At 38.1% G+C, this 22727-nt stretch overlaps 2 protein-coding genes across 2 annotated transcripts; both read left to right on the forward strand.

Annotated features, from left to right (window-relative positions):
* The first annotated feature begins 7144 nt into the window (after window positions 1-7144).
* On the forward strand, window positions 7145-8092 carry LOC101545330 (olfactory receptor 1J4-like). Its single transcript, XM_004613547.1, has one exon. It carries the CDS (start codon window positions 7145-7147, stop codon window positions 8090-8092), a length of 948 nt encoding a protein of 315 aa, XP_004613604.1.
* A 7519-nt stretch (window positions 8093-15611) lies between these two features.
* On the forward strand, window positions 15612-16565 carry LOC101545589 (olfactory receptor 1J4-like). Its single transcript, XM_004613548.3, has one exon. It carries the CDS (start codon window positions 15612-15614, stop codon window positions 16563-16565), a length of 954 nt encoding a protein of 317 aa, XP_004613605.3.
* Window positions 16566-22727: the final 6162 nt, after the last annotated feature.

Here is a 22727-nt window from a genome sequence, read left to right on the forward strand (position 1 = left end):
TTACAAAGGTACTATGAAAGTAAAACAAAGAATGAGAATATCAGACCAATATCCTTGATGAAAATTGATGAAAAATAGTCAACAAAAATCTTAGCAAACTAAAGACAAAATCACATCAAAAAACAATAATATGCCAAAATCCCTGGGATGAATCCCAGGGGTGCAAAGATGATTCAATATGGAAGGAAGATGGCAGCAGTGCAGCTGCAGGCACCAGGGCTTCTAAATCAATACACGAAAATCATTTGCATCCCTATATGCAGATAAGAAATCAGAGGAGAGATAATAGAGTATATCCAATTTAAAATAGTGTTCCAATACGTTAAGAACTTAACAAAAGAGGTAAGAGAACTATACCATGAAAATATCAATACACCAAAGAAAAACATTGAAGACCTAAAGGAAAAAAGGAAACTGAAGAAGACCTAAGGAAATGGGAAATCATTTCCTATTCATGCGTTGGAAAAATCAATGTTGTCAAAATGACCATCATATCTAAGCTAGTAGAGATTCAATGCAATCCCTATTCAAATTCAGGTCCCCTATTCAAGTTCAGGTCAAGGACTTACAACAATCCATTATAAAGTTTGCATGGAATTACCAAACACCTCGGAGAGCCAAAACCATACTAAAAAGTGAAAAATTGGGAAGTATCTCATTACCTAATTTGAAATTATACTATAAAGCCATAGTGATCAGAACAGAATGGTATGAGAATAAAAGACTCTGACTAATGGGTCAGAATAGAACATTCAAGAACAAATCATCAGATAAATGGTCAACCAATTTTAGACAAAGGAGCTGAGAGCATGAAATGGAATAAAGACAGCCTCATTGTCAAATGGTATTGGGAGAATTAGATCAAAGTTGGATCCATAGCTAACATCTTACACAAAACTCATTTCAAAGTGAATCAAATACCTTGAAATTAAACATGAGTATATAAAGTAAACTGAGGAAATTATAGGCAGAATATTCCAGTGCCTAGACCTCCAAGAAATCTTCAGAGGTGCCCCATGTCATTGGCAAAGGATACAGAATCAAAACTAAACAAATGAAACTACATCAAACATTAAAGTTTCTGTATGGGAAACGAAACATGGGTTAAATAAATCTCAACCAGCTGAGTGGAGAAAATATTTTCACTCCACATATTAGATAAAGGACTGATATCCAGGGCAGATGAAGTATTCACAAAGATCACTGAAAAAAAAAATCTAAGAACCTCATTTAAAATGGAATAAAATGGGAAGAAACTTCTCAGAAAAGGCCAACAATGTTCAACAGGCACATAAAAACTATGTATCATCACTTATTATTAGAGAAATTCAAGTCAAGATGACAATGAGACATCATATTAAACCAGTGAAAATGGCAAATATCCAAAATTCTGGGAATAATCTGTGTTGGCAGGGATGTGGTGAAAAAAAACCCTCATATACTCTTGGTGGAAATGTTATGTAAAACAGTATGTAGGGTTCTCAGTAAACTCAGAATGGAACCATCATACTATCCAGCAGTTCCACTTTGTGGTATATATCCCCAGCATAGAAAAACATTCATCAAAAAGAATGCATGCTCACCTTTGTTCATTGCAGCACTCAGTACAATACCTAGGATTTGGAATCAACATAGGTTCCAATAACAAATAAGCGAATCGTGAAGATGTGGTATATATACACAATGGAATACTCCACCGCTGTGAGGAATGATGAAATCATGCAATTCGCTGCAACATGGATAGAACTGGAAGATATCCTGTTAGATGAAGTAAGCCAGAAGAAGAAATATGAACACAGTATGGTATCACTTATAAGTGGTATCTAGAATAACTATATGAAAATGCAATATTTTAAAGGGAGGGGGAATACCTTGATCACCTTTGGCGACAGAATAGAGAGAAGAAAAGAAATAAAAGAAAGGAAAGGGAAAAGAGATAAATAAGAAGTGATAGGGAGACAGAGTCCAAGGGGACTCAGGTACATTAGTGGTGTTAAGGTCCAAAGTTTAACAACTGAACTTTAAAAAGTGCTTGTCAGCATCACAGGCTGGCACCATGGTCAAGGCCACTCTCCACACGCTTAGATGAGCCTCACCCAAGACGGGAAGTGCCTCACCCCAGAGAGGATGAACCTCATCCAAGAGGAGATCAGCAGAAAAACCCAGGTATGCGGGAACCCATGACTGAGATCTCCAAGCCCCTTGGTGTCGGCCTCCTCCCCCCAGCTCCCCAGTTTTCCTGTAGCTTGTCAGTCACACCCACAAACTACCCCCAGCACCATGTAATCTCATCAATGGCCAAGACCCAGCGACTATAAACTAAAGTTCCCAGAAGAAAATACCACAGAATTTCCTCAAGCACATGGCCGGACGATCTCTTACACTCTATCTCACTTGCTTATCAACTACCATTATGAAAATAAAATATTAAAAAAAAATCACAGGCTGGGATATGGGGGCATGAGCAGATGCTAGGAACACTGGTAGAGGAATGTTGACAACATTGGTGGGATTCATGCTGGAATATTGTGTATCTAAAATTCAAATATGAGTAATTTGTAAATCATGATGATTCAATAAATTTTTTGATATAAAAATAACTATTTTCAACTAATTAACAAACCTGCAGCTCCCGGTGTAAACTATTTAAAAATAATGTCATAAAGGAAAAGTAAAATGTGGTATAATTCACTTAGATAGTTCTATAATCATTGAAGAAATTTAAAATATTCTTGCAGGAAAATTTCAGAAAAAATGGCTTCACTGGTGAATTTTGCCCAAGATTTTAAAAAAATAAATAGTCCAAATAAATTTTAACTACAACTGGTAGAAAAATTACTTTTTATTGTTTTCTAGATAATTTCTTTCTTTGGTTGTCTTTTTGGATTAAAATTTGGTAGAATTAGTCATTTGATGAGTTTATCTTCATTATTGTTCTGTGTCTATAAAAATAAAATGGAACAAAGGTTTGAACAAAGTAAAATCCGTTGCCTCTATTATCTCCCTCTTTCCATAAAAACAACTATAAGTAATGAATTTATTAATCAATTGGTAGAGTCATTCAATCACTACCAACTCTGATTCAATAGCCATGACTAAGTTGTATGAAACTTTTGTTCTAATATGTGAAGTTAATTATGATGGTGGACATATATTGTGTATCTTTATGCTTTAGCAAGACATGATCTAATAAAACAACAACAAAGGGTTGACATTAGAGAAATCAATGTTATGGTTTCTGAAATAAGGCTGAAGGAAGAAATTTTACTTGTTTAGAGACAGACAGGAGTGTCAGAGAGAGTCCCACATCCAGCCCAGTCTGGCCTGTGTATTGCCATATTGGTGTTTGGAGAATGGCTCAGCCATTCCTGCATCCAGTTGGAACTGAGCAAGAAGTTCAGTTACAGGGGTCCTTATGCCAGAGACGCTCTCAGGTAGCCTGAGAGCTCTGTCCCTCCAGTCTCTGCTCAACCTTGTCCCCAAGGTCTAATCAGGCAGAGGCAATTACCCTTCTTTTCTTAACCAGGAGCTTAGGGACTTTGACATAGTCCTCTATGAGGTTTATAAAATGGTATCTTCATGCCTTTAAGGCCAAGGACAGATACACAAAACTCAGGAGATTATTGGTTCACAATTCTTTCTTCCACTGTTTACTTCCTGATGAGTTCTACAGAAACAGAAGCTGAGGACATGCAAACTACATTGTAAGATCCTTGAGCTACCAAAGACTGAATATAACATAGTAAGCTTGGGATTGTAGGACAGCAAATTGTATTTTTAATGCATAGAATTTTAAACATGCACCCCATGCATATATGCTGTGTGATGCTTTCTTGTTAGTGTAGTATGATAAAATGTATTTTCTCAACTTGTTGTGTGTGTGTCTGTATATATGATTTCTCTGTTGACTTAGTAAGAAAAGCAAAGGTGGGAAGAGGCTAGAGACCTAGGATAAAACTTAAAGCACTTGCCTTGCATGTGTTAAACGCTGATTTGATCTCTAGCACTGCCTAAGGCTCCCGGGCACCAGCAGGAGTATCCCCTGATCATAGAGCCAGGAAAAAACTCCTAGTAACCCTGAGTGTGGCTCAGCAACAGATAAAATCAGAGACAGATAGAGAGACCCAGAGATAAAATGCAAGACACAGATAGAAGTCAGAAAGAAAAGTATATGGGACATAAATATTCTCTTTCTCCGTGACCAGAGCACACAGCACAAAGTCCCCACTTAGCAGAGGCCGAGCACTTGAGTATGATGTGGACTCTCATTTCCAAATACCCACCACACTGTCTTACAGTCTCTTCCAAATTCTCAACCTTGTATACAGGCATCAACATTGTCATGAGACTGCAGAGTCTGCAGAGACACAGGTATGCGCCCCAGTATGGAAGATAAATTTCCTGAGTTTACCCATGGCCAGCATGGGGGAATTTTGAAATCCAAATTCAGAGGTATAGAGTTATGTGATCTTTCATTTATGAGTTATCTTTGCATATTATCCAAGGTTTCTGTGTTTGTGCATTACTAATGATGTCTGATTTACATAGCATTTCTGTGGTGGTATCTGTGAGTGTCTTTATGTCCACAGTCACCTTAGAAGTCTGTCAATGGTGGCCACATCACTGCACTTAGCAGGCAGTATCCAGTACATTTCTTCCTTCGGGTAAGAATCACATACTTACTCTTATGACTCCACTATCTCAGTGGGTCAGAAGTGGTCTACTCCACAGTCTGGTACTCCTACGCTTGTCTCAGTTTCCACTGTAAAGAAAGAGTAACTACTTAGCCTCAGTCAAAATGCTCTGTTAGTATTTAAACTGGGCAGTATTCACTATCATTCAGCTCTGTACCTAGCAAATAATTAGTTTCTAGTCTAAAGGAAATATTTTAATTATCTTTGCCCAAACTAAATTGTAAAAAATAGCTGGCAGGGGCGTAGCCAGGGGAGAGTCCGGGCGCGTCTGGGTTTGGGGGTGGTCCTGGGCCACTCGCCCAGCCCGAGCGGCCCAGGCCATGGGGAAGATGGAGGAGGAAATGAGGGCCAGGCTGACATTTATTCCATTCACTCCTGTCTCTATGTCTGCTTCTCTCCAGGTTCTTGATCTGGAACCATCCCCAACCCACTCTTACAGCCAAGTTAAATTTCTCAAACTCAAGGGGGTTGGGGCTTACACATAGGTGTGGTCACAGTCAATAGGGTTAAAGTTCTTTCCCTCAGAGGATGCTATTTCTAGTTCAGATTCTCTCTCAGCAGGATGATCCACCCAAGGGCAAAATCCCATGGGTGTGTTTCTCCTCTCCTTGTCCAACAAACATATAAGCATTCATAATATTAATCATTTTGTAAGAGATGCAATTAAGCTTATAGAATTTCTCTCCTGGGGTCATCTCGATCTCAGACTACAGTGCTCAGGCCAGATTAGTCTTTCCTATCCCTAGCAGGGTCTGAGTCTCATTATTACTTTTGGATCATGACAGCATTTGTCCATGATCAAGCTCCTAACTTATAGTTAAGAATCATGGCGCTTCAGCCTGGCCTATTTCAATGCCAGGGTAGCTCAGAGCTTGCCCTGGGTCCCTTCAGTCCCTAAGCAGGGGCTTTTGGGGTGCTAGGAACTAAAGGCAACTGAGGCTTAAGTCGAGAAATCAGATGCCCGGGAATGAATAATATTTGAAGCAAATTAAATCCCAAGTTACAAAAGCATAATATTGTCTTCTTGTGTCTATACAGAAAGAACATTTCTTTAAAGTAAACTACTAAAAAGACATAAGAAGAAGAGAAAGGCAATTTTAATTTACAATATAAGTTCAGTGTCTTAGAAAGATCTGACCTTAAAAATTAACAGAGTCTGATTAGGGGGAAAAGCTGATTAACTTGTTGGGTAAGAGAATATAGAGAAGTGGTTACAGATAAACAGAGGAATGGGAGTGACTCAGGAGCACCTTGATGGGTATGACCCGGATAAATCTTAGCTCCTTGTGGCTATGTTATCCTACACTAAATGTCTTCATCATAAATCTCCAAGGTTTAAAAATTCCCACACATATAGAAGGACAATACATATAGAAGGTTTATGAAAAGATCTGGCCGCACAGATATCTCACCTACTTTGTGAATACGGTCTAATCTTCTTTCCCTGGTGAAAGACCACTGTCTTGACAAATTAAACCCTATATAAATCAAAGCTCTCTGTTGATTTATAATTCACAAGTTTACTTCTGGTGTCTCCACACATTATCTGTCACCATCACCTTACAAGACATGGAGAGACAGAACTAGTATCCCTGAACAGGTCACAGACTCTAAGAAATACTTGCCATTCTGCTATTAATTTTAACGACCAGCAAAGTTTCCCTTCTTCAACTATGTCACTTAGCATGACTGGAACACTAAATAATAAGGAGCAGGAGAGCCAGTGTGTCATGATTCGAAGGCAGATTTTGAAAGAAGATGTTGTCATTGCTTTGACCTGTTATCTGTAGCAGTGATATAGCTATTTGCATTTAGATAGTGTGACTTTTGTTCCTCATAACTGAATATTGATTAATTTTTTATTTTATATAAATATTGTAAAATATATGTAAAACATATGAAATAGTGCTGGAATAAAGTTGTTAATGGTCAATATATTTTGACATCAACAGTAATTGTTATGGGTACATTAGTTAACAGGAAATAATATCTATTAAATACTTCAGAAGAGAGATATTTATACTGTAGTTATTAATTTCAATGTAGAGAGTTTTCACTCAATGGGAGTTGACCAATAACTGGCTGGAAACTCATGTCTTTATCATAGTAGACTATTGAAACTGACATAGCATGATGAAAAGGTGTACACTCCTTAAACACCAAGACTATGCATTTCTCATTTAATTTTTAATTTTGTGTATAGTACTTTGTACAGAATTTGAACTAAACTGTTCAAATTATTTCTCTGCATTAACAAAAAACCAAAATCTTATAAATTGTGAAGATATTATGTGTTATTAGAAGCTGAACGTACACAGTGTTTCATGAATCCAAACATAGTTTGGGAACAGAAGTCTAGATAAAATTCAACATTTTCATGTTAAAATGGTGTTACTATCCATGTTCTAAGCATGTCCCTATTTTTCACTCCCAGCAGAAATAGTAGCATCATGAAGAGACAGAATGAGACCAGAGTTTCTGAATTCCTCCTCCTGGGTCTGCCTATACCGCCAGAACAACAGGGCTTGTTCTTAGCCCTCTTCCTGGTCATATACCTGATCACCGTGCTGGGGAACCTGCTCATCATCCTGCTCATCAGGATAGACTCTCGTCTCCACACCCCCATGTACTTCTTCCTCAGTGTGCTGGCTTTTAATGACATGTTTTTCTCATCTGTCACCGTGCCCAAAATGTTGGTGGACATGCAGAGTAATCACAAGTCCATCTCCTATTCAGGGTGCATTTCTCAGGTATATTTTTTAATAATTTTTGCTTGTACTGAAAATCTCCTTCTTGCAGTGATGGCCTATGACAGGTATGTAGCCATCTGTCAGCCACTCCACTATACCATGATCATGAGGCAGGAACGATGTATCTCATTAGTAGCTTGGTCCTGGCTCATCAGTTTTTCACATGCACTGATCCACACCCTCCTCTTCTTGCAAGTGTCCTTCTGTGATGATATTACCATCCCCCACTTCTTCTGTGAACTCACTAAGTTGCTGGAGATTAGCTGTTCAGACACTTCACTCAATAAACTGGTCATATTAACAGAGGCAGCTGCGATTGCAAGTCTTCCATTCATTTGTATCATAGGCTCTTATGTCTGCATATGGGCCACTGTCCTAAAAAATCCGTCTGCTAAGAAATTCTTCAAAGTCCTTTCTACCTGTGGCTCCCATCTCCTCGTTGTAGCCTTATTCTATGGTACCATTGCAGAAGTGTACTTATTCTCCTCACCAGCCATGTCGGGTGCTAAAGAAATAGCTGCTTCTGTGATGTATATGATAGTCACCCCCATGCTGAACCCTTTCATCTACAGCCTGAGAAACAGAGATATAAAACAAGCACTAAACTTGTTTGCTGATAAGGTGATGTTCTGTAAGTCAACAACTTAGAATGAATGAGATTAAGTATATATTCAAATAAACAAGGAATTTATTATTCAAATGATAATCTAAGGATAGATAATTCTGAGAGCTCAGTTGAAACTGACACAAATCTTAGAAAGTTTGAAATTCCTGTATCACACTCTGCTGACATAAAACAGGTTTTATTACCCAGACTGACTTTCAGTTACTCTAAAATTTTCTTACCAGTAGTTAAAAGTCTGTGATGCCTTATTTAAATATATATAGAAGTTGTGAATGGGAGAGTGATTAAGGAGCCAATTTCAGGAATGGAAAAAAAATGTTCTCCATATCCATCAGCTTCAAGAGAAGCCAGCCTTTCTCTCTTCAGATTTTCAATATCAAGGAAAGAAAACAGGTAAAGAGAATGTCAAAGAAAGAAAGACTTGCATAACTCAGGTTTTCTGTCTCTCTATTTTGAGATTTCTATTATAAACATCTAATTATTGCTTTTCCTTTCCTCTTAAGTGTGGACTCATACCAGTTCTGAGAACCTCTGAACTGCCTGGTAGAGCAGTAAACAGGCTCATACCTAGTAAAAAATAACTGGCACTCCCCTGCCCCCCCAGAATTATTGGAGGTGACCCTCGTAATAAATGTATGGGTTAAATGAATTTGTTTCTCTTCTTATATAAGCTGAATGATGGAATTTTGGAAATTTTCTGTCTCTATGATACTTAAATTATTTATTTGAAATTAGTTTTTAATGGGAGTGCTAAAATGTTCTCTGTCTTGATCCAGGTCGCTGTTACATGTATAGATCTATACATGTGTAGAAATTGAACATGATATGCATTTTAAACTTATGCACCATGTTTACACTTTGACACAACAGTATGAAAATGGCTGATGAAGGAATTATAACAAAATATAACTTTATGATTGAAAAGGTTATGATGACATGTATACATATTTGAACAAATTACATACATTTTGGATTTTTTGTATTTTACAATAGACATATGTGACTTTAAAATATAAAAAATAATTCACACAAAATTCATACATATAAAAACATGCATATATATTCATTCACTTTTATGTAGGTAAAAAGTGAGCTCCATTTTCTCGGTCTCCAAATATTTCCAGTGTTCCTACTTGATTTTTTCTTTTCTCTCTAATTGTTTCTGGTTTTCACTTTCATTCTAACACTTTAAAAACAAAAAGTGTTGTCTCTTGAACTTGCCAATCAAAAAAAAAAAAACCAGAGTGCCCAAAAACAGATGACTGGTTAAAGAAACTTTGGTACATCTACACAATGGAATACTATGCAGCTGTTAGAAAATATAAAGTTATGAAATTTGCATATAAGTGGATCAACATGGAAAGTATCATGTTGAGTGAAATGAGTCAGAAAGAAAGAGACAGACATAGAAAGATTGCACTCATATGTGGAATATAAAGTAGCAGAATGGGACACTAACACCCAAGAGTAGTAGAGACAAGAACCAGGAGGTCTGTCCCACAGCTTGGAAACTGGCCTCACATGCTGGGGGAAAAGGCAGCTGAGATAGAGAAGGGAAGACCTACTAGAGAATGTTGGGAGGACCCACTCTGGTTGAAAGCTGTGTACCAAAAGTAGACTATAGACCGAGCATGATGACCACTCTATACCTCTATTGCAAACAACAACACCCTACAGGAGAGAGAACAAAAGAGAATGCCTGCCGCAGAGTCAGGGTGGGGTAATGGGGGTTAGGGTGGGGGTGGTGGGAGGGATACTTGGAACATGGGTGGAGGAGAATAGGTACCACTAGAGAGATGTAAACCAAATGCAAACATAAAAGTGCATAAGTTTGTAACTGTACCTCACAGTGATTCACTATAAAAATGTAAAAATATAAAGTGTCTGCCATAGAGACAGACTGAGTGGAGGGTTGCAGGAGAGAAACTGGGGACACTGGTGGTAGGGAGTGTAAATTGGAGATGGGATGGGTGTTGGAACAATGTATGACAATGTATGCAAGCCAGCTATGAAAAGCTTTGTAACTCTGTAGCTCACAGTGATTCAATTGAAAAAAAAGGAATATTGAAAACCAAAAAACTTAAGGAAAAAAAAAAACTCATCCACTGATAGTAGGAATGTTGTCTAGTCTAACTACTGTGGAAAACAGTATGGAGTATTATATCAGTAAACTCAGAATTGAGCTGCCATATGACCCAGCTATTCCACTTTGGGGTTTCTATCCCCAGGACAAAAAAACATTCATTCCAAAGAATGTATGTACACCACTATTCTTTGCAGCACTTGGTACCCTAGCTAAGATTTGGAGTCAACCTAGATGTCCAACAACAGGTAAATGGATCATGAATATGTGGTATATACACAGTGGAATATTACACATCTGCTAGGGATGATGAAATTATGCAATTTGCTGCAACATGAATGGAGCTGGAAGAAATCATGTTAAGTGAAGTAAGTCAGAAGAATATGGATAAACACAGAATGATATCACTCATATGTGGTACTTGGAATAATTGGATGAAGAAATGCAATGGTTTACAAGTACAGGCTTTGAACAGCTTGGCCCCAGGGTATAGAGAAGAGAATTGAGAAAAGAATAGACCAGGGAACAGGAGGGGGATGAGAAGGAACAGAAGAGAAAGATGAGGAGCAAAGGGGGCCAGGTCAGGAGAGTCACATCCAAAGTTGATGTTAAGGAGTGTTAGAGCTAAATATCAAAACCACTGAGTCAGCAACCCTGAAATCAAGAGACCCAAACTTTAACAATCAAACTTAGAAAGTGCAAGCCAAGCGAGCAGGCTGGAAGGGTATTATGGGAGGGAACCTGGGACATTGGTGGTGGGATTGGTGCTGCAATATTGTATGTCTAAAAATCAACTATAAATCTTTGTACCACAGTGCTTTAATTTTTCAAATGTGCAAAAAGTTAAAAAGATAAAATAAAAAATTTAAAACTAGAAGCAGATAAAAACAAAAGAGACCACATCATATAATAAACTTTTTCCACGACAAAAGAAATGGCTAGAGAGATGTGGAGAAAAGAGAATCCCCATTCACTGTTGGTGGAAGTGTTGTCTGGTTCGATCTCTATGAAAAAAATATGAAAATTTCTTCTTAAAAAAGTAAGAATATACGGGGCTAGAGCGATAGCACAGCGGGTAGAGCGTTTGCCTTGCACGCAGCCGACCCAGGTTTGAATCCCAGCATCCCATATGGTCCCCTGAGCACACCAAGGGTGATTCCTGAGCGCAGAGCCAGGAGTAACCCCTATTCATGGCCAGGTTTGACCCCAAAAGGAAAAAAAGTAAGAATAGAGCCCCCATATAACACAGGAATACAGTTCATTATATCTATTCTCCTTGAAGAAATATTAAAACATTAATTCAAAAGGATATATGCAGACCTGTATTCATTATAGAATTCATTATAATAGTCAAGATTTGGGAACAACCTAAATTCCAACAAGGAATGAGTGAATCAAAAAGCTATTGGATATTTACATAATAGAATCCTTTTCTTAATTCAATCACCATGAGATACTCAGTTACAATGCTGTTCGTGATTGAGTTTCAGTCATATAATGTTCCAACAACCATCCTTTCACCAGTGTACATTTCCCACCACGAATGTCCTCAGTTTTCCTCTTGCACTTTCTCTCGCCTTTCTCTATGGGAGGAACTTTCCTTCTCTCTCTCTCTCTCTCTCTCTCTCTCTCTCTCTCTCTCTCTCTCTCTCTCTCTCTCTCTCTCTCTCTCTTTCTCTCTCTCTCATTTTGGGCATTATGGTTTTCTGTCCTTAGATATTAGTTTCATACTATGTTTTTTTTTGTTAGATGACAAAACCTTGTGATAGCGATAGCACAGTGGGGAGGGCATTTGCCTTGCACGTGGCTGACCCGGGTTCGATTCCTCTGTCCCTCTCGGAGAGCTCGGCAAGCTACCGAGAGTATCCCACCTGCAAGGCAGAGCCTGGCAAGCTACCCATGGTGTATTCTATATGCCAAAAAGAGTAACAACAAAATCTCACAATGGAGATGTTACTGGTGCTCGCTAGAGCAAAATCGATGAACAACAGAAGAAAAGTGACAGTGACAGTAGTTGTATGAAGTTGTAGAAAGGATGAAATCATGCCATTGTCACTACATAGATGGAGCTAAAGGGTATCATGCTGAGTGAAGTCAGTGAGAAGGAAATGCATTATTTGGCAGATATAATAAAGTAGCTGATTTTACACTGAAAGGCAAATTAATGCATAATAATAACTAGGGTGAGGGTTGAGGTGAACAAAGTGTGTTGAAGAAAAACTTGAGAAGCATCTTTTGCTTATGACCTCTTTCTGAGAAGTCTGAATGCAGCTCTGATAATGAAGTGTGTTAATATTTATTAAATATTAAGGAAATATTATTGTACTGACTGATTTAATGGATTTTTGTGTCACTTCGTTGTGCTGTTGTGTGAGAAAAGTGTAAGTGATCTCAGTAATTATTAAATGGAAAATATATTAATCCATTGGAAACTTCATTTGATCACTGCCAATTCTGATGCGATAGCCATTACTGTCCAGTATAAATATTTTTTGTGATATGTGGGATTTATTATAATGGTTGACAGATATTGTGCATCTGTGTGCTTTAGCATACATGATCTAGAAAAACTGTAATAAAAGGCCTATAATGACAGAAATCATTGTGTGAATATTTTAGCTTCTGAAACAAGGCTGAGGGAAGTTATTTTACTCATTTAGGAACAACTAAGAGTGTCTGACAGAGTCCCACATTCGGCCCTGACTCACATATGCATTGGCTACATTGGTGTTGGAGAATAGCTCAGCCATTCCTGGGTCCAGTTAAGGCAGTTCCATTTCAGGGACCTGTGATGCCCAGGACACTCTCTCAGGTGGCCTTAGCAGTTCAGTCCCTCCAGTGTCTGCTCAATCTTGTCCCCAGGGTCTAATTGGACTGAAGCAATTACCTTTCTTTCTATAACCAGGAGTTTGGGGACTTTGACTTAGACCTATATGACATTTATAAAATGGCAACTTTATTGGTTTGGAGGTCAAAGACAGACATAGGAAGCTCAGGAAATTTTGGGCTCACAATGCTTTCTTCGCAGTGTTTAATTCTTGCTAAGTACGACAGAAGCTGAGGACCTGCAAACTGGATTTGAAGCTTCTTGTGCTACCAAAGAGTGAAAATATCAGAGTGAGTTTGGAATTATAAGAGAGAAAGTTGTGTCTCTATGTGCATAAGAAGTCTGTATATGCATCTTATGTACATATACCATGTGATGATTTCTATCTAGTGTACTATGATAAAAGATGTATGTTTCTTCAATGGTCGTTCTATATATATGTATATATATTCTCATATCTCTGTTGTCTTAGTCAGAAAAATGGGGGGAGCAGAAAGACAGGATAAGAGTTAAGACACTTGATTTGCACATGGTGAACCCTGGATCTATCCCCAGCATTTCCCTGGGTTCCTGGGCACCACCAAGAGTGACCCCTAATCACAGAGCCAGGAAGAGGCACTTAATGCCACTGAGTGTGGCTAAAAAATGTTAAAAACAAAGACAGAGAGAGTGTGTGACCAAGAAAAGTCGAGACCTCAACAGAAGTCATAAAGAAAAGTAAATGTGACATAAAGATTCCTTTTCTCCATGACCAGAGCACACAGTACTAAGAAGTTTGTGGAGAGCACTCAGAGTGTGATTTGAACTCTCGATACCAAATCTCCACCCCTCTCTCATTCAATCCTTCCAAATCCCCAACTTTGTATACAGACGTAAGTTAAGTCATGAGATTGTAGAGTCTGAAGAGACACAGATATGCTCCCCACCAGGTAGGAGAAATTTCCTGAATTTACCCAAAGCCAGGATGGGAGTTTGGAAATCCTTACTGAGTGGTATAGGGATGTGTGATCTTTCCTTTCATTTGTGAGTATCATTACATGTCATCCAAGGTGTCCGTGTTTATGAAATGTTAATGATATTGATTTATATAGTATTTCTGGGGTTATGTCTGTGAGTAAATGGGACCATCTTTCTTGCCTGCAGCCATGTTAAGAGTCTGTCAATGATGGCCACATTACTGCATTGAGCTGGCAGGATCAGGTACATATCCTCCTCTAAGTAAGTTTCACTCACTTATTCTTATTATTCTATTATCTCAGTAGGTCAGAAGTGGTCTAATCCATAGTCCAGTACTGCTATGTCTATCTCTTATACTCAGTATCCACTGGAATAGAAAGAATAACTGAGCCTGTTCCCATGCTATATTGAGATTTAAATTGGACAGTGTTCACAAATTATTCTGCACTATGCCTGGCACATACTAAGTGTTCAGTCAACAGAAGGGACTTTAAGTATATCTCCCCAAACTAAGAGTTTTTTTCATAAATCTCCCAGGTTCATAAATCTCCAGACTCTGAGACAATACATATAAAAGTCTTATAAAATGAACTTTCACACACAGTGTCTCACATACTTTGTGAACACAGTCTGCTCTTCCCTCCCCAAATGAAGGACCATTGTCTTGAGAAGTTTAATCCTTTGTAAATCAAAGCTCTCTGTTGGGTTATAAATTGTTACTTTATTCCTGGTGTCTTCACACAGTGCTCAGGTCACTATCAAACTTAGAGGACCTGGAGAGATAAAACCAGTTTCCCTGAGCATAAACAGTCCTGCTATTAATGTTTAATACAAAGGGCAGCAAAGATGTTCTCCTGCAACTAGGCTGGAATGATATCACTTAGCATGTCTGGACAAGCTAAATAATGAGAATTAGGAGAGCCAGTGTGTCGTGGTTAGGAGACAGATTGTGACTGGATACATGTTGTCATTGTTTTCACCTATTATCTGGTGTAGTGATATAGCCTGGCACTTTTAGATAATGTGCCTTTTCTGCCTTGTAACTGAATACTGATAATTTTATCTAAGGATTTTAAAGTGTATTTAAAATACATGGAATAGAGCCTGGATTAATGTTCCATAATGGTCAATATTTTTTACACTATTTTTAATGCTAATGGGGAACATTTGTTGACAAGGAATAATATCCCTGAATCAATTTAGAATAGACATTTATTTATACTATAGTTATTCTATACCAATGTAGAGAACTTCACATTATTTAATGGGAAATGTTTAACCATTGACTGTGAATATTCAGGTCTTTTTCATAGTAAATTATTTAAATTTACCTGGCAAGATAAAAAGGTGTACACCCCTTCAACACCGAGACTTTACATTGCTTGTTTACTATCATGTATAGCACTTTGTCGAGTGATTTGTACAGAGCATGAAATAAGCTGTTGTTCAAAGTATTCTTCCAGGATAACGAAAATACCATATAAATTGTGAAGATGTGAAGTATTATTAGAAACCAAATGGTACATGGTGACTCATGCATACAGACATGTGTGTTGTGAACAAAGTCTAGTTAAAAAATAGCCACGCTTTCATATAGAAACTGTGTTACTATAATATTACTATTCAGGTTCTTAACATTTCCTTCTCTTTGACTTCCAGAAGAAAGGGGAGCGTCATGAAGAGACAGAATGAGACCAGAGTTTCTGAATTCCTCCTCCAGGGTCTCCCTATACCACCAGAACAACAGGGCTGGTTCTTGACCCTCTTCCTGGTCATATACCTGACCACCGTGCTGGGGAACCTGCTCATCGTCCTGCTCATCAGGATAGACTCTCGCCTCCACACACCCATGTACTTCTTCCTCAGTGTCTTGGCCTTCAATGATGTGACTTTATCATCTGTCACGGTTCCCAAAATGTTGGTGGACATGCAGAGTAATCACAAGTCCATCTCCTATTCAGGGTGTGTTTCTCAGGAATATTTTTTAATATATTTTGCTTGTATTGACAATTTCCTTCTTACAGTGATGGCATACGACAGATATGTAGCCATCTGTCAGCCACTCCACTACACCATGATCATGAGGCAGGAGCGATGTATCTCATTAGTAGGTTGGTGCATGTTCTTCAGTTTTTTGCACTCTCTGCTTAATGCTCTTCTCTTGACCCAAGTGTCCTTCTGTGGTGATATCACCATCCCGCACTTCTTCTGTGAACTAACAGCATTGCTGGAGGTAAGCTGCTCAGACACTTCACTCAATAAACTGGTCATATTCATTGAGGGAGGAATGATTGTAGGTATTCCATTCACTTTTATCATAGGATCTTATATCTGCATATGGGCCACTGTCCTAAAAAATCCTTCTGCTAAGAAATTCTTCAAAGTCCTTTCTACCTGTGGTTCCCATCTCCTCGTTGTGGCTTTATTCTATGGAACCATTGCAGAAGTTTACTTGTTCTCCTCACCAGCCATGTCCGGTGCTAAAGAAATAGCTGCTTCAGTGATGTATATGATAATCACCCCCATGATGAACCCTTTCATCTACAGTCTGAGAAACAGAGATATAAAACAAGCCCTAATGTTGTTTGCTGATAAGGTGATGTTCTGCAAGTCAAACAACTTAGGATGAAGAGTCAACAGATACATAGTGAAATGAACAAAGGGGCTACGATTCAAACTATTATGTCAAAATAGATGTCTGAGAGCTCAGTTGAAACTGTCCACACCCACATCTCAGAGAGATTCCCACTCTGCTGACATTCACCAACTTTTATTACCAAGACTGACTTACAATGAATTTAAAATTTTCTTACCAATAGTTAAAGAGTACATAATACCTTACTTAAGTATATCCAGAACTTGGGGGTGGGAGGTTGGTTAACGGCCAAATTGCAGGAATCAAGAATGTCCTCCATAGCCACCAGCTTCAAGAGACGTCAGCCTTTCTCTCTTTATATATTCAAGGTCCAGGAAAGAAAACAAGTAAAAAGAATGTCAAACAAAGAAAGGCTTGCATAAATCAGATTTTCAATGCTTTAAATTCTTACTTTCCACTACAAACTTTTAATGATTGCTTTTTATTTCCTCTTATGTGTGGATCCATATCAGTTCTAAGAATCTTTGCATTGACGGGCAGAGCACTTTATAGTCAGGCTCATCTCCCGCCAAAACCAGAACTACTGAAGATGGCCCCTATCATAAATGTTGTGTTCAAATTAGTTTGTTTCTCTAATTAAATAAGTTTAATGATGTCTCTATAATATTTCAGCTGCTTGAAATTCGTTCTTAGCAGTGCTATAAATGCTTTCTGTCTTGCTCAAGGTGGCTGTTACAATGGATCTATACATGTGTAGAAATTGAATACAACATTTTAAGTTTATACACTTTGTTTATACTTCAATACAACAGCATGGAAATGGATGAGGAAGTAATTACAACAAACAGTAGCTTCCTAATCGGAAAGGTTATGGTGACATGAATACATAGCACTGTAGCACTGTCGTCCTGTTGTTCATTGATTCGCTCGAGCGGGCACCAGTAACGTTTACATTGTGAGACTTGTTACTGCTTTTGGCATATCGAATAAGCCAGGGGAAACTTGCCAGGCTCTTCTGTGCAAGCAGGATACTCTCGGTAGCTAGCCGAGCTTTCCGAGAGGGACAGAGGAATCAAACCCAGGTAAGTCATGCGCAAGGCAGACACCCTACCCGCTGTGCTATCTCTCCAGTCCACTGTGCTATTGCTTCCTTAGATATTAATTAACTAAGGAAATGAAAGGCAATACTTAGGGGGAAAGTCATAGCAATCTAGGCCTGCTTATGTAAAATAAAACAAGATTAAATAAAAAAAATAAATGCTCATATTAAATGTGTGTAGGATGGAGAACAAATTAATCCAAATAGTAAAAACAATTTTAAAAAAACAAAGCAGTAATAAATGATATAGAAACCAAAAAAGCAAAAGAAAAAAATCAGTGAATCCAGAAACAGGTTTTTTTTTGAGAGAATAAATAAGAGAAACAAACGGTTAGCTTGAATCATGATGTAAAACAGAAAAAATGCTCAAATAAATCAGGTCAGAAATGCAATGGGAGAAATTACAATAGACCACTAAAATACTAAACATCATGAGAGCTATGAACAGCTTTAATCTGCGAAGCTGGAGAATCTGAAAGGTAACATGTTCCTAGAAACGCTATCTCCTAAAACTTAATGAGGAGGAAGTAAAAACTTTTACAGATAAATCACAAGTAAAGAAATCAAAAGAATAATTAAGAATAGCACCAAGAGGGCTGGCGTGATAGTACAGCAGGTAGGACATTTGCCTTGCACGCGGCTGATCCAGGTTCGATTCCCAGCATCCCACACGGTCCCCTGAGCACAGCCAGGAGTAATTCCTGAGTGCAAAGCCAGAAGCAACCCCTGTGCATCGCCAGGTGTGACTAAAAACGAAAAAAAAAAATAGAACCAAGAATAAAAGTCCACGCATAGAAGATTTTACCAGTGAGTTTTCTGAAACCTCCAGACAAGACTTACTGCCATTGATCCTTAAGGTCTTCCAAAATATAAACGAAACAGAATTCTTCATAGCACCTACTATGAAACTAACATTATGCTAATAAACAAAGCTTACACAGATGTCACAGGAAAAAGAGAAAGAGAATTTAAAATGTATCTCTTTGATGAACATTGATGAAAAATTATCAACAAAAACTAGAAAACTGAATGCAACAGCAAAACAACCAACCAAACAAAAAAATCATACACCATAATCAAGTGGGATTCATCCCAGGCATGCAGGTATGGTTCAGTATACACAAATCAATTAGCATAGTACACCACATCAGTAAAGGAAAAGAGAAAATTTATATTATCATATTAATTGAAGCAGACAAAGCTTTTTACAAGATTCATGAGGAAAAGAAAAACTTAATAAAATATGGGTGAAGGAGCCTTACTCAAGATAGTAACAGCTACCCCTAAAAAATCCCATGTCCAATGTTATTCTTAAAGGTGAAAATCTGAAAGCATTACCACTGAGATCAGACACAAAGCAGGGATGTCCACTGTTTCACTCTTATTCAACATTGTACTATAAATCTTAACAACTGCAATCAGGCAAGAAAAAAATCATAGCGGTTCAAAATGGAATGAGAAAGTCAAATTATCTCTATTTACAAATCATTTGATGATATACATTGAAAACCCTGAACAGTCAACAAAAAAGCCCATAGAAACAATGAACTGATACTGCAATGTAATTGGCTACAAAGTCAATACACAAAAATTAGTTGCATTCTTATATACAAATAATAATCAAGGGGGAAAGAGATCAGAGTATATCTCATTTAAAGTAGTGTCCCAAAATATCAAGTACATAAGAACCAACTTAACAAAAGAGGTGAAAAACCTAAACTAAAACTTTAAAACACACAAGAAAAAAATTGTAAAAAGACCAAAACAAATGGAAAAACATTGCATACTCATGGATTTAGAAATGAATATTGTCAAAATAACCATCCTACCTCAAATACTATATATATTCAATGCAATATCTATCCAAATTCAAAAAAACTTGAAATCCATTCTAAAGTTGGTGTGGAATTATAAAAGTTCCAAAATAGCCAAAATCATAGTGAAAAATAAGAAATTGAAAGGCATCTCATCACCTTACTTGAGACTATCCTATAAAGCCATAGTGATTAAAATAGAATGGTAAAGAGTAAAGACTCTGACCAATGTTTAAGAATAGATATCCAAATACATCTCTAGATATATGGTCAGGTCATTTAGACAAAAGAGCTGAGGCGTTTTTTTATATATAGTTTTTAAAATTTTTTAATTTTTTTACAGGTTTACAAAATTTCATGATTCTATTTCAGTCATACAATTTTTGAGTACCCATCCATTCACCAGTGTCCATTCTCTAATGCAATGTTTCCAGTATCCCTCCCACCACCCCCACCCTTTCCATCCCCTGCCTCTGTGGCTAGCACATTCCCTCCTACTCTCTCTCATGGGTGTCATAATTTGCAATACAGGCACAAAGCAGCCATCATGTTTGGTCCATAGCCTACGTTCAGCATGCATCTCTCACCCAAGAGAACTGAGGCATGTTTTGGAATAAAGACAATCCAGTCACAAATTGTGTTGGGAGAATTGACTAACCACATATGAGAAATCAAAGCTGGCATATAAGCTCATTTATGGCCATGATCCAGAAACCATGATCCAGAGTCCTTCCACATGGCCCAACAGACTAGGGGAAGCAGAAAAGCTCCAGAACTCAATCACCTCCATGCTCACAGCCCACAACTGCAGGCTCTTACAAACCTCATTCCTGAGTGAATCTGCTGAAAACTACAGGCATTCAGGTTTTGTGACCAAAACCTCCAGGCTCACACGGAGCTTGGAATGGGTGACCTCCCCCATCTCCCTGTTCTTTCTGGAGCCTGCAATCACACCCATGAACTGCTTCTGGCACCATGTAAGTTCATTAACAGTCATGATTTAGAGATTCACAACTAGATCTTGGAAGAGAGCAAACCACTGCAGAGATGCTCTGGACACCAAAGTTACCATTCTTTTTTTTTTCTTAAATTAAATTAAAGAATCCTCAGCTGTATGATCCTATTTAAAATTTTAGAATTCCTGAAAAGCACAGCCACAAATTCCATTATGTGACATCTCATAATCAACACCACTGATGTACCAAGAGTACCACACCACACTTAATGGAGTGTTAAGTAGAAGGCAATGAATATATGTTAAAAAAGAAAATATTATAAATATATATGCATATCTTTAATCACGAACCTCAGAATCAATTTAACTAAGAAGATAAAGGACCTGTACAAAGAAAATTACAAGATGCTACTTTAAGAAATAAAAGATTACACAAGTAAATGGAGAAACGTACCTGCTCTTGGATTGAGAGAATTAACATTGTCAAAATGGCAGTACTCCCCAAAGCATGATACGGATTCAGTACAGTTTCTGTAAGAACACCCAGAAATTTTTTCAAAGAAATAGATCAAATACTTCTAAAATTCATATGGAACAATAAACCCCAATGAATAGCTAAAGCAATCCTTGGGACCGAGAAGATGAGAAGCATCACCTTCCCCGACTTCAAACTGCACTACGAAGTAGTACCAATTCAAAGAGCATGGTATTGGAATAAAGACAGACCCATAGACCAATGGAAGAGAACTAAGTACCTTGACACAAACCTCCAGATATGCAGTCATTTAATCTTTGGTAAAGGAGCAAGGATATCCTCTTTAATAAGTGGGAAAACTGGCAGCTACATGTAAAGAAAAAGCTCTCAAACCACAAAAGTCAGATCAAAATAAATTAAAGACCTTAACACCAGACCCAAATCCATATGTACACACACACACACACACAAACAAAACAAAACAACAACAACAAAAATAACATAGGCAAAACCCTCCATGATATTGAAGCTAAAGGCATCTTCAAAGATGAAACACCACTTACCAATTAAGTGGAAGAAAAGATAAACAAACAAATTAAGTGGAAGAAAAGATAAACAAACATTAAGCTTAGAAGCCTTTAACCCTAAAAAATATGGTGATGAAGCTACAAGGACAAACCATGAAATGAGACAAATTATTTATGCAAAACCCATCTGATAAGGGGTTCATATCAAAGATATATAAGACACTGGTGGAGGCCCCGAGAGAGTGCCTAGCTAGGAGAAACCCCCGCCAGCCCCAGGAACATCAGAAGGGAGTGCCAAACCCCCTACCCCCGGTTGGCACTGAGACGACTCACTGTTTTCTGCACAGGTAAAGCAGCCAGTGGGCATGGCCACCAGGGCAGCCCCAGTTATTTCTCCCTCTCCCAGCATTTTGGACTCACAGCTCAGCCACCATTATCTAATTCTGAAGAGGACATCCTGGCTATCCCAATCACATTAGGCCAATAGTCCACTAACATATTCCTATCAAAATACTCTCTGAAAACACCGAAATAAAAGTGAACACTAAGAATTGAACAGTTCCAAAGAAAAAGAACACATCTCTTGAAGCCACACTAGTGACCCCACGTAAGGCACAGAGGAGCACCAAAGAGATATTATTCTTAAAGGGAGGGGGGAGTCCATTATTGACCAAGTCCATCTAGAATCCTCCCTTGAAGCAAGAGTTGGTCACTGATAATGAACTGAAGAGACCCACCTCCATACTGCCATAACAACATGAATAGACAGAGCAGATCCGCCCCAGGCACGAGGAGTGGATGAAGAAAAGAGTCCGGGGGCTTCATCAGGAAATTTCCAAAAATATAATCTCTCAGACAAAGAATTCAGAGATGAAATATTGAGGATGTTCAACGAACTCAAAGAAACGATGGAAGAGATACACTAAATTAAAGGAGGACATGACAGAAACAGTGGAATGGACAGCCCACAAAATACAGGAACAAGTGAGAGCATAAATAACAAAGCTACAAACAGAAGTGTCACTAATAAAAGTTTCAGTAGATGAAATAAAAAACCCAGTGGGTGCCCTCAACAGTAGAATGGTTATAGCCGAAGACAGAATCAGTGAGCTTGATGATGAGCATGAGTGCAGGAAGCTTACAGGCAACAACAAAAAATGGGAGAAGACTTCAAAAGATCTCTAGGGAAAATCAGAGACCTAGGGGATGATTCCAAGAAGAATGATATAAGAATCATCGAAGTACCAGAAGGACAGGGAGGCAACCCCAATGAAAAGGCAACAGTTAAGGAAATTATTGCTTAAAAGTTCCCAGAGCTGGAGAAT

This window comes from Sorex araneus, chromosome 1, assembly GCF_027595985.1.
Source record: "Sorex araneus isolate mSorAra2 chromosome 1, mSorAra2.pri, whole genome shotgun sequence".
Lineage (NCBI taxonomy): Eukaryota > Metazoa > Chordata > Mammalia > Eulipotyphla > Soricidae > Sorex > Sorex araneus.

Excerpts from the sequence above, each read along its gene's own strand:
- LOC101545330 (XM_004613547.1), top strand. The coding sequence starts at position 7,145 with ATGAAGAGACAGAATGAGACCAGAGTTTCTGAATTCCTCCTCCTGGGT.
- LOC101545589 (XM_004613548.3), top strand. The coding sequence starts at position 15,612 with ATGAAGAGACAGAATGAGACCAGAGTTTCTGAATTCCTCCTCCAGGGT.